General features: G+C 43.7%; 1 protein-coding gene across 5 annotated transcripts in view; it reads left to right on the top strand.

Moving 5' to 3' along the window:
• The window catches only part of schip1 (schwannomin interacting protein 1), a 136221-nt gene that overhangs the window by 115304 nt on the left and 7583 nt on the right, over positions 1 to 13334 (top strand). The window contains exon 1 of one of the 5 annotated variants that reach the window (XM_061280144.1): positions 3994 to 4333. The exons of 3 other annotated variants lie outside the window; for them this stretch is intronic. In XM_061280144.1, coding sequence (XP_061136128.1) covers positions 4304 to 4333 — 30 coding nt within the window. In that variant the 5' untranslated portion in view covers positions 3994 to 4303. Of the gene's footprint in view, positions 1 to 3993; positions 4334 to 9295; positions 9658 to 13334 lie in introns of those variants that run through there. One more of the 5 variants, XM_061280143.1, reaches the window with a different exon arrangement.

Below are 13334 nucleotides of genomic sequence, written 5' to 3'. Positions count from 1 at the left end.
TACTGCTGTGCACTAGAGCATGCTGAGCGCTTCATCTGTTGCCTCTGAGAGGATCACTTCATCTCATTGCATGCAGTCCAATAAATTGAAAAGCATGTTTTCATCTTTTGGGGGCTATTTATTGTTTTTAATTAATATACAGGACCCTTTTAGTCATGGATGGGATGGATGGGATGGATGGATGGATGGATGGATGGATGGATGGATGGATGGATGGATGGATGGATGGATGGATGGATGGATGGATGGATGGATGGATGGATGGATGCATGGATGCATGGATGGATGGATGGATGGATGGATGCATGGATGCATGCATGGATGCATGCATGGATGGATGGATGGATGGATGGATGCATGGATGCATGGATGGATGCATGGATGGATGCATGGATGGATGGATGGATGGATGGATGGATGGATGGATGGATGGATGGATGGATGGATGGATGGATGGATGGAGCTCTTTTCCCCGTCAATTATATCACTTTTGGGGAATCGCTGCACGGTTTGCCCGCCGACTTTGTCGTAATTACACTTCAAGCTGCTGTTTTGACTCGTAGCCCCTCCCTCGTGAAGGATAGCGTCGACTCGCAAATGTAATTGTCGGCCCGTCGGTCTTTAACCCAGTCGGTTGTCACATGTTGGGACACATTTCGAAAAGTGAAGTATCACTACAGCCTGGTGGTCACAGCAGGCTCAGTCTTTCCACGACCAACCGCAGGCCTCATTAGAGCAACTCTGGTGAATGAACACCACACACACACAGACAGGCACACACACACACACACTCCCTTCCTCTCTGTCAGAGCGAGCTCATTACCGCCAAGCTCCCGCCCTCACACTGAGCCAACCTGCTTCGCTATGCAGTGTTTCTGCACTGGCACAAAATGTCAGCATGCTAAAAGCATCTGGACTGCCATCACTCCCGCTGTGAGGGATGGCGAGGCCGCGGGTGCACACGGGGAAGAACGGGAACGATGGAGGGGATTCATGAAAAGGAAGCAAGTGGAGTTATAGGCAATTAGCAGACAGAGGAGGGAAGGGGATGATTGGCAAAAGGGGCAAAGGTGATTTCCACTGAAATGCATCAATTATTTAAAAAAAAATGATATGCAGTATTTTCCGGACTATAAGGCGCACCGGACTATAAGGCGCACCTTCATTGAATGGCCCATTTTAGAACTTTGTCCATATATAAGGCGCACCGGACTATAAGGCGCACCATTAATGCAATCACAATTTAATAACTTGAAATAGTGAAAACAATAACAATATATCAATAATGTTAATATCACACAACACACAAAATAAACATGTAAAGCTTACTTTAATAAGTACAAAACAAAACAGTCAGATAGGTCGGTAAACTTAAAAAAAAGGTAAAGTTCCATCCATCCATCATTCTCTATTTGGTCCATATATAAGGCGCACCGGACTATAAGGCGCACTGTCAGCTTTTGAGAAAATTTGAGGTTTTTAAGTGCGCCTTATAGTCCGGAAAATACGGTGTATATATATATATATATCTTATTTTTTTTATTAATTTTTTTATTCGGAATGTTTTATTCAAACGCAACTAGAACGTGACCAGGCGTTTTCCCGGTGTGCATATAATAATCATCATATGATACATTTCAGCCCAGAAATATACTAGCAACACATGAACTGCATTGATAGGCCATTATAGACCAATTACTGCACTACCCTACTCATATTCTATCTTTCCAACGGTTCAAACTTGCTGAGTTCATTAATTCCCCAGTATACGCAGAGTTTCCTGCAACCCACTAGCGCATTACTCGTCATTGCCTCTTGATTAAGTATTCATCATTTTTGTTTGCATCTATAAATACACCCACACGGTTCGAGTTAAACACACATTTCCCGATGTGTGTGTGTGTTGCTGTGTGGGAAGCGCTGCTACGCTCCCTGGCAGCGAGAGCGACGCACTTAAAAGTGAGCGCCCAACTCCGTGCATGCATAATTTACATTGGACGTTTCAGGCGGTATGAAGATCCGTTCTCTTTTCTCCGCTCTCTGCGTTGGCTTTCCTGTCAGCATTGGCGTTTAACTCTGCCCACCAGTGATTTGATGTGCTAAACCGTGGTCGCCATTTGAAAGTCACGCTTGAAGCCCGATGGCAGTCCAATGCTGTTTTCTTTCTGTGCTAATAATAAAGAGATGCTGTGTTTGTATCCACCTGTGCAGTGGTTCAAGATTGTAACCTTGACAACCGTGTGAAGGGCAGCAGGGGGGGGAACTTTGGACTCGGTTGCTGCCATGGTAATTTGGAGGGGGGTCCTGATATGGAAGATCAAAGATGTTGAATCTGTGTGGTGTGTGAATTTTTATTCACTGCTTTCATGTTGGTGCAATCAATGGCCGGACTTTTTGATGTCAATCCAACAAACGTGTTTTTTTCTCCACCAGTGAAGTCAGGTGACTGCACCACTCTCCACCATTTTGATTGTGATTTAGCAAAATAAAAAGTTTCAGTCTCGGCTTAACTGAAAATCATTTTGAGCGTAAAAATATTTATTCGAAAAAGAACATTTTAATTGTTGCTGGGCAGTTCTCATAGGGCACCTCAAAAACTGCCCCATAGGCCACACCCCCTACGTTATTTAAATGGCAAAATGTCACAGCAATGAAGCTATTGAAACGAGGTCAACTATAGATAGTCATTTTTTAATTTTATTGCATCTCTGTATCAATAATTAAAACATATCACACATCTGGTGGGGCACATCTCTCCTTGCCCCGAACAAAATCAATACAGATACATGCTTACATTAAAAACAAAGTAATATAAACTGTGTATCATTACTATGAAAAAAGCGTATATTTGATTATATAATATGAATAAAGCTAAGATGATTTGAATCGTTACAGGCACCAAATGTACTCTCAAACAGCCAGCTCCAATAAAAATATGATTCACTGCGTGGGCATGGTATTAAAAATACATTGCTTCATGTTGTGGTTGAGCAGCAGCTTCTTGGTAGTCTTTTTGCCCTTTCCTCCAAAACGTTCCACCTCATTTAACCCATTGACTATAAACTCCGTGTAGCTACAGAGTGTGTTTTCGATGTAAGAAAAAAAAAAACCTTGATCGCAGGTTAATGTCATGCACGGATCATTGCATTCGGCCGGCGTGACGGGATGCGGCACCAACCAGGCGGGTCAAACCGCATCGGGTCATATTTTCGTCGTGAACCGAGAAGAACGTTGCGGCGGCGGACGCATCGATCCGCATCCGCGTCGTTAATCCAAAGAGCGATCTTGTCAGGAAGCGCCAGACATCAATATCGAGATGGCTGTGAGGGAGGGGGGGGGGGGGGGGTTAAAGAGATGATGGACCTTGGTTTTGGTTTTACAACCTGATTCTAAATTAAATGTCTCCTATATAATCCGTTTTGATAGAATGGTCTCACATTGTGTTAATTAAACAAAAACAATTTTGACCTGTTTTTGAGATCAGACAAGATCACGGCGGCGATGTCGAAATCGAGTTAACAGTCACGGGTGGAGGATGGAGAGAGGATTATGCCAGTTGCTTGGCCTGGTGTGGATTAATGAGGAGGCCATCTGCCGCCGTTAAGATTATAATCCATTAGGGATTCAGGCGTGCAGACTGAAGGAAGATCGCTTGTTGTATTTGTGATTGTTTGCTTCGTTTCTGGAATCAAGAAGGAAGTGTTCTACTTTTGTCCAAATGTGAGCGACCCACTTTCGGTTTCATGGATTGGGCAGATTGGATTTGGGGTTGGGTGTAAAATGACTGTAGTGTGTTAAGATGGCCGATTTCAAATACTTGAGGCTCACTCGTCATTCAACACAATGACACTCCGACCTTGACCTCGACCCCACCATCCCTTTCTTCCTCCTCCGCCTCGTCTCTCCATTCAAGCCTGCACGCATTCAGTCCCCTGGCTCCTCCCCCTTTTCCAGAGAGGCGACTGTGTGAGTGTGCTTTTCATCGCTCCCCTCCTTCTTTTTCTCTCTCTCTCTCTCTCTCGTTCCCACACCCGTCCTCTCGCCGCTCGTTCCCCTCCCTCTTTTTGGCTTTTTGGAGAGGGGAAGCAGTCGGGAATCGTAGATCTTCGTCTCGCTTGAGAAGTGACAAGGCGTGAAGTAAGCGACGGGACGCGTCAGTCGGTTTGTTTTGTTTTTTAGTTAAGTAGCAACATCAAGAACTGGGAATCCTCGCTCCGGCTGGAATACCACTGCAGGACTGGGAATCTTCAGCCGGTCCCGGTCCTCCCAGCTCAGCCGGTGTGGCTCTAGGATGCAGTGAAGGATGGTCCACCAGGAAAACTGTTCTTACAAGGTAGTCCTCAGTTTGGTACACGAATGTCACATTCATGTGTGAGTGACATATTGCGACCTTTGTGGGAGTGTGTTGAGTTTTGCGATCGTTTTGTGAATCTGGTGGCTAGCTGGTTGCCAAGGGAGATCTTGACTTCAGGGAATAATGTCTCCAACCTCCTGCAAAACTATGTGGCGTGTATGAAGACTGAATTGAAGGACTTGAGATATTGACTTGTTTGGGGTTTGCGGCCTAGCCTAGCAGTGTCGGGATTTAAGCAAGCTCCTGACAGCTGTACGTCGACTTTGCAGTAAAAATAGGAAAGCCAGTCTGCAATGCAGAGAGGGAGGAAGAGGTGGATGAAAGAGACGAGCTTCTTGAAGATGTCAGGGGAGCTGGCAGAGCCATTGTGAATGTTGTTTGGAAAGCTGCAACTCCAGAGAATATTAGGCGTGGTCGGGAATTAGATGCAATGCATAAAATGTTCTTTTAATCACAGAATTGCAGTGAAAAAAAAAAAAGTGCTAGCTTTATGCTACTTGATTGTGTCTGGGTGTCAAGCTACTTTATGCGGGTGAAGTATTGAAGTCAAAATTTTGGTCTGGTCTATACTTAAAATTAGATCAAATAATTAAAATAATTTCTATATTATTATTTTATATATATGTTTGTATTATTATTTAATATTTTCAATTAATCATGTTATGGATGTTTTTATTCCAAAAGAGCCTTTGCTTTGAGTCTCTTGAGATTGTTGAGAGTTTCTATTTTTATTTTTTCTCAAAGCTCCGAAATGTGCCCCATACACCATCTACAAAAATGACATAACATTTTTCTATTTGTGTTTGTGCTTCAACATTTAAATCAGACATTTTAATTTGGTGACTCACATCACCCCGCACAGCATTTATCATTTTCAGCAAGAGTTCTACATTTTTGTGTGTCTGTGTGTGTCACTCAGGAGGGTGGGTGGATTTACATCGGTGCTGGCTGCTTGTGTAACAGGATAAGGATTTCCTGCCATGTTTGTTGCTAGATGATAACAAAAAAAAATAGGAGACAGAGTGACAGAAAGATAGCAGGACAGGGCTGGTGATAAGCAGGGAACGAAGACATGCCGAGGGCTAAGTAGGGAAGCGAGCTGAAAGGCACACATTAAACAGTAACCAGAGAAGTATCGACAGCGCTCAGTGACACGGCGCCAGGAGGGGAGAAAAGGACGGACGGCAAAGTCTGAGGATGGAAATTCATGAAGGTGCAAATAAAGACCAAAGTGGGAATGGAAGTTGCATATGGGGGCGTAAGGATGAGGAATGGAAAGAAAAAAAAGAAAGAAAGAAAGAGGGCGGCAGGCGGAACAGAGGATTCAGATAACAGCGGCTCTCCGGAGGCCTCTCAATTAGAGCGGTAACCTGGCAACCAGCAGAGGACAGCGCCCCTAACACACACACACACACACATATGTGCACACACAATGGGGAATGTATGTACGTATATGCACAAAAGTATTGGGACATAACAATTATAATGTATATATGAAAGTATATTTTATATTAGATTTTATTTTTATTATTTTTATTATTATTATTCTCCTTTATGTAACCTATAATATATATATAAAAACAATTATTTTATATTAGATTTTATTATATATACATATTTTTTAATTTGTTATTCTCCTTTATGTAACATTTATATATATATATATGAACCTCTTGATTGTTGATTCTTAGGTAGTTTTTTTTTTCTAGTTAAATAAGTTTGTGACCCAAAGAAATCCATCAATTTCCATGCCAAATGGTTATCGTCATAAATGAAAGGGCCAAAAAATGTCAGGGATTCATATGCAAGTCATTAATGCACGGGTATTTTATTTTGGGGTTTTTTTTGCTGCTGTTTTTCATTTGTTTAAGTGCTTAAACGCACGTCGTTGTTTATGGCGAGAGGCCCACGTTGCATTAAATCTCGGTTTTCTTTTTTGCGGGGGATTCCCATCATCATCTATAACTCTGATGGAGCTGTCTTCGCTGTTAGCGGCAGCGGCACAATCAGGCGGGGTCGAGATGAGGAGATTTATCAGGCGGCAGGAGTAATGTCAGCGTCCCAAGGCCTCGGGACCATTCTTGGGTCTTGGAGGGGGGGTTGTGAATGGATGAAATTAGTCCAATAAAAGTGATCAATGGCGTGAGGGGGAATATTCAGTTAGCAGAATGTGCTTGATAGACTCGCTGTGCGTTATTGGTCTCCCTGCCCAAAAAACAAAAAAAAGTTGGAGGACCTCCTGATGGGGCGACCCGCTCTCCCCAATTTGTTTGGAACACAAAGCATCGCCATGGCGACATTGTGGGCTATGTTGCTATGGCAGCAAGACTTGCTTCTATCTTGTTTTTGGCCCGAAAAAAAAAAAGCTCTTACATGTGGCCGTAAGTAAATGTCAATGAATCGTTTGCACAGTTGCCACAGTTACATTAGAACACACTGATTACTCCTTTAGAATTTTTTTTTTTTTTTTAATGTTATCATATAGCCTAAAGGTGGAAACAAAATAACCCCAACTTGTGTAGCATAGCATGCTAACTTAGCACATAGGTAGTTAAAGTTAAGTTACGTCAGACGCCCTTTTGCCATCGTAATTGTTGTACACACACAAAACAAAAGCATATACTTCATTTTTCATGAACACATACTTGAGGAGGATAACTATCTTTGGAAATCGTTAGCTAGCTAAAAACATAAACACACTTTTACACACAGTAAATGTCGTCAATTGTTCTTGTTTTTATTGTTAGCCTTCCGCATTACAATACATATGTAATGTAACTGTTGGCTTGTATTTGTGTTTCACGTGTATTTTTTTTTTTGCTTCTTGGGCGTTTAATGCGTTGACCTCCCGCTCCATTCCCACCGTACTACTTAACGACTTAGCAGCTTAGTGATTTGCCAATGTAGCTCTCTGCTGATTGCTCATTCAGCCATTCTGCTTGAGCAAACTTAAGTGCCTTTGCAATAATAATAATAATAATAGGATACAGTAAGCGACATTAAATTATAACAAATTAGATTGTACTGAAACGTGGTCACGTTAGCGTAACACATTACTGGCATCAGTGGAGGCGGACTTATAGGTGCTTCGGAATCGAGCATATGCGCACACACACGCGTGGAGTGCAGTGGCAGTGCATGCCAGGCCCACAGGAGGTGCCAGGAACCCTCTCTCCCACAGTCACCCTCTGTTCACTTGGAACAAAAAGCCTTTTTCTGTGTGTTTATGTCTATCTCGCTCCCTCTCCGAAGGCCCCCCCGTGTCTCCTCACCTGACAGTCACGCCATCCGCTCCACATTTAACCATCTCCCGACGTGCACCCATGCTACCCTCCAAGTGGGCCCGAGGCGGTGATCATGACCATGTCTTTATCCGCCTCCGCCCACCCCGCTTCGAAAAATAAGATCATCAGTGACTTCACCTTAACCGTGAAGTCAGCCTCACTAATGAAGCCGCTCCGCCCTTCATAGCCACTGAAGCGCAAAGCTAAAAGCTCTTTTATTGGCTCGTGTGTGTGTGTGTGCACTTGTACAATGTTTGATGTGGGGACGTTTCGAATACATGCTAGACTGAAGTCTGATGGTTCACGCTGTGTGTGTGTGCAGTCTGAGGCGTCTTTCTGAGTGGACAGCGACAGTGTACTTTACCACCAAATCCCTCGGGATTGTCGCTGAATCAAGCAGACTTCCTGCTTGTCAGTGCTGGTGTGTGTACGTGTGTTTGAGATTGGACTCGGTTTTGGTGTATTCCCCCAACTCGATGAATATTTCATTATTTGTCTGGCCCCTTCTCATCTTCCCCTCTTGACGTTGGTCAACATTACTTGTTGTTCCTTCTCATTTTGCTCTTCTCGTGTTGTCGTATCACTTTGTCCTCTTGCGGGTTATCTGATAGTGAGGATCACGAGACTTGTTTGTTGATTGTTTTTCAAGGATTATATAGTCAGGATTGTTTAAAAAAACTGTTTTTATCCCCCTCTAAGAGGATGGAAAGTAATATTATCATTATTCAAATAAATTCAACAAATAAAATTTTCGCGGTGAGCATGTACCGTACAGTAAATCTAAATACAATGGCTATAAAAAGTCTGCACACCCCTGTTAGCATACTAGTTTATGTGCTATAAAAAAAAAAGAGCCAAATAACCTTAATTGAAATTTTGTCTGTCTTTTTCAAGATGGTGAATCAAAATAAACTGAAATAGTGTGGTTGCACAAGTGTGCACACCCTCTCCTCCATCAACCGACGACAGGTTGCTGTGTTGACATAGAATTGCTGCCTTTTTGCCATATGAGCTTCAAAATTTCCCACTGAGCAGCCATGACAAATACATGAGTCATGGCTCGATAATGTCTCGCAGCGATGAGCTCATAACGCGGCGAGCCGGGATTGAAAGTGTAAATCGCAGACGTGCTCCCCCCGTGCAGTGTCTGTGTGAGACGGACTGACCTTTCATTGTGCTCTCCATCAGTGGTTATTTTATTCAAGCAGGAAACCTTTATGCAAAGAGGTCATCATTCATTCACAGATTTTAACGCTTAATCCAGCTCAAAGCTCTAAACTAATCCACATTTTTGCATTCTCTTTTTTAGTCTCAAGCAATTTTGAGGTGTTGAGGGGATTTTATTGAAAAGGGAAGCCAGTACACATAGTCCAATGGAAACTATTTGTCATTCAGCCTCTAAATTAGCCAGTACATGTAGATTAAATCCTTTCTTTGCCTTTCTTTTTGTCAAGATGTAATCATCTATCTTGGACATAAAAAACATCTTCCTCCTCTTCTTCATTCCACATTCCTTTCCATTCCTTTTGCTGAGGTGACTTTTTCCCCAATGTGGTTGCAAGCAGCTGCTGACCACACGTCGGGGCGTGAAGAAGAAAAAAAAAAAAAAAAAACACACAGGGAGGTTTTTCTCCCGTGAGAGGCCGTCCTGACCGGCAAGGCAGGGAGTGTCTAAAAGGGGGGTCTTTACCTCTGACCACTGTGCTTTCACAGTCCCACAGGAGACAGCGTGGGCAGTGAGAAACATCCCCGCAGCTTGTAAGAGAGGACGAGCTGAAAGTTACAGATCAGAGTCGGTGTATATGTTCAGAGCATGGCCGAGGCGAGTCAGCCGGGACGAGACCCAAGTTCGGCAGTCAGCCTGGACTAAAAAGTAAACGCTGGCCAAAGGGACAACAGAAGAGGAGGGAGGGTGGGGGCGAGATGAGACAGGCGCTGGAACACTCGGACGAATGCCACGGCGTGGGTGATGTCATCAGGAACTCGTCCTGCCTCTGTCTCGGTGATGACTACAAGGAGGTAACACGTGTTCAGTTGATGAGGCTGCTTTTCATTTGAGCCTAGTCGGTAAACAAACACAGTGCGGCTCAGCTTCTGGCTAGCAGACATCATATTTTCTGGCATAATTCTCACTGATCAAAATGTTTGTGTTGGATTTTCTGAAAAGATTTGAGCTCTTATTGTTTCTTTTGAAAAAGCAATGACACAAAAGCGGTTTCTTTTGCATTTGTTTTCTTGCCGTACTTAATGTGAACCAAACTGAGAATTTAAAACCAAGCTAGTGTAAGAGCCAAACCATTTATGTGCTTTTATTGCTACAACCAGCCCAGTGGGGGAAAACCATAACTATGACGTGGCTTGTAATAAAAACACGTCTGACATACTCAATTATTTCCTCTTTAGTGATGTTTGCGGCTATTGTCTAATTCAGTTAGTCAGCATTTTCGTAAACAGACACAGATTTTTTTTCCCCTCCACATTCCGAGAGTAGAAGCTCAAATGTCACCCGAGGCAGCCATTGTCCTGTCCCGACCTTCTCCTTTTGTCATTGTGCCTCTATTCTTCTTCTCGTTTTTGTTCTTTATCTCACCGTCATCCTCCCCCATCTCTCTTAACACACACACACACACATTCCCTCAGTGGGTTGGCCGTACCCCTTGCTGAGCCGATCTTTCCTGGCTGAGCGGCAGGAGCAGCTTTGCACTGACCTGCGGCTGAACTATATAAAAGTTCAAAGTGCAAGACTCTTATCTGCTACGGAATGTTGACATCTCAGAAAGATATATCGTGGATATATCCTACAGATTTTCCATAAATAGGAAAATAGTCTGATGTAAGTGTGCGAGAACATGTGTGTAGTCAAAACAGGCTGAGCTTGTGTGTGTTTGTGAAGCTGTGAGCACAGCGGCGGATCACTGTCAGCTCTGGAAAAGATATCAGAGTCAAGCTCTCTGTTTGGAATGTCAACAGCACATTTCTAGCATCTTTGTGTGGACCAGCCAAAATAGCCTGGCAATGAAAAAAAAAAAAAAAAGATTGAATGTCAAGAAAGAACACATACGGCCAGGTGTGCATTCATATTTGTTTTGGAATTTTGGCCCACCGAGGACTTCAATGGTAGGATGGTTCTCCAGCCCAGCCCAGCTTTGAAGAGTCTTTAATCACTTCTCCAAACACATTTGGACAGGTGCATTGCAATGTCAAGATCTAGTGCTTGCTGGTGTGCGCTCGTGTGTGAACACTGACGCTTGTGTGTGACCAGGGAGCGAGGTCTTGTCGGGTAAAAAGCCTCCATTGTGCTGGTGGAAAAGAGAGAGAGCGAGCGTAGCGTAAAGCTGGAGGGGAAGGGGGGCAGCGGGGGGGGCAGTGGATATAATGTGAAATCATGGAAGGAATGATACAGTGAACGGTACCTTGAAGGCCATGCCCACACAAACATGGCTATTTTTACTTTGGTTATTTTTTTTACCACTCAGGCTGCACAGCCGTTAGCGTAGGCCAGTGCTTCTCAAATAGTGGGGCGCGCCCCCCTTGGGGGGCGCGGTGCTATTCCTGGGGGGGCGCGTGTGACCCTGGGGAACAGGCTTTTTTTTTGGCAGTACTAGAATAAAGTGTAATTGCGCGTTTACTACAGCAGGGGGCAGTGGCGCTCTCATTGTTACTTCTGTCACGTTTGCGACAGTGCAACATTTTACGACTTACAAGACAAGTTAGGATAGTCACGGTGGGGAGGGGGGGCGCGAATAGTTTTCTTCTTGCTAAGGGGGGGCGTAACAGAAAATAATTGAGAAGCACTGGCGTAGGCGTTAGCGTTCTTCAACCGTTCCACGCGTGCACGCTTATGGCATTCAGAAACTTTGCACGTTTTCAGGGGCGATTGTGTCAATATAATGCAAAACTTTGACAACCTTGAGAATGCCAGATCTTGTCCGATCTGGGAAGCTAAGCAGGGCCAGACCTGGTTAGTACTTGGATGGGAGACCGCCTGGGCACACCACTTTAAAAAAAGAAAAATGTTTTTTTTTTTTGCAATGTAGTTCACGTTTCGTACCGCTAGAGGGCAGACTATGTTTATTCACTAATAAAGAGCCTGGCTCCCTGTGAACTCAAAGCAGCAGTCTTTATTTGTAATATAACCCAACACAACCTGGTTGTGACATGGATGGTAGACGTTTAGGGAATACCAGGTCCTGAAAGACCTGAAGTACTGCAATGGTTCTTCAACCAGTAGGTGTCGCTAATGCGCATGGAAGCTGGTGCCACCTCGCCGTAAAAAAAACGAAGAAGAAAATGACGTCACTTCCCGTTCACCAACCGAGCGGATCTGTGAGAGTGAGTGAGTGAGTGAGTGAGTGAGTGAGTGAGTGAGTGAGTGAGTGAGTGAGTGAGTGAGTGAGTGAGTGAGTGAGTGAGTGAGTGAGTGAGTGAGTGAGTGAGTGAGTGAGTGAGTGAGTGAGTGAGTGAGTGAGTGAGTGAGTGAGTGAGTGAGTGAGTGAGTGAGTGAGTGCATTTCCAGTAATTTTGAATATACTTTTATTATTATTGTTGTTGTTGTCGTTTGTTGGTGTTGTTGTTATTATTTTAATAAACATTCATGTTAAAACATGTCTGATGTTTTGTTCCTTGTTTTTGGATTTGCTAATTAAAACATAAAAATCAAACTGCTTTATATGACAATATGTATGTGTTTTACTTTGTTATATGAGTTGGTATCCCCCAAAATAAATGTCAGCATAACGGATTATTTTTTCAACCTTTTATTCAAACACAAATACATTCGGTATAATAACACCATCAACTACAATCCAACAAATACCAAATTAAAACATCAATGTTGACATAACGTGTGTCGGCTGGCATAGCAACGCTGTCTGTCATTCACGAACCTGAAAATGATGGTGTACCTAATAGAGTGTCCGAATGACGTCACAGATCAAATAGCCAATCAGAAAGTGGGGGTGAGGGCGGGTGTGGCACTTTTCACTTTCATTTAAGCTTTGACCAGGATTTTTCCCTAATGAAGTGGCCTGTTATTAGGAATACCTGAAAATGACAGTGTACCTAATAGAGTGTCCAAGTGACGTCACAGATCCAACAGCCAATCAGAAAGTGGGGGTGAGGGCGGGTGTGGCACTTTTCACTTACACTGGTGTCGACTTCCAGTCCTCGAGGGGCCGCGTTCCAATATGTTTTCCAAGTTACCCTCGTTAAGCGCACCTGCGTGAAAAGTTTTAGCCTCTTTCACGTTACGCAGGAGCTAAAACTTTTCACGCAGGTGCATTTAACGAGGCGAGCAGACGGACACTCCATTAGGTACACCGCCATTTTCAAGTGTACCTAATAACAGGCCACTTTATTAGGGAAATATCATGGTCAAAGGTCACAGGTGTCAAGCTCTAGTCCTCGGGGCCGCGTTCCAATATGTTTTCCAAGTTACCCTCGTTAAGCGCACCTGCGTGAAAAGTTTTAGCCTCTTTCACGGTCCGCAGGAGCTAAAACTTTTCACGCAGGTGCACTTAACGAGGGAATCATACAGACACTCCATTAGGTACACCGCCATTTTCAAGTGTACCTAATGATAGGCCACTTTATTAGGGAAACATCATGGTCAAAGGTCACAGGTGTCAAGCTCTAGTCCTCGGGGCCGCGTTCCAATATGTTTTCCAAGTTACCCTCGTTAAGCGCACCTGCGTGAA

The sequence above is a fragment of the Syngnathus typhle genome, linkage group LG6 (assembly GCF_033458585.1).
Source record: "Syngnathus typhle isolate RoL2023-S1 ecotype Sweden linkage group LG6, RoL_Styp_1.0, whole genome shotgun sequence".
Classification (NCBI taxonomy): Eukaryota; Metazoa; Chordata; class Actinopteri; order Syngnathiformes; family Syngnathidae; genus Syngnathus; species Syngnathus typhle.
The sequence above is the reverse complement of the archived record's forward strand: the minus strand, read 5'-3'. Positions and strand labels throughout refer to the sequence as shown.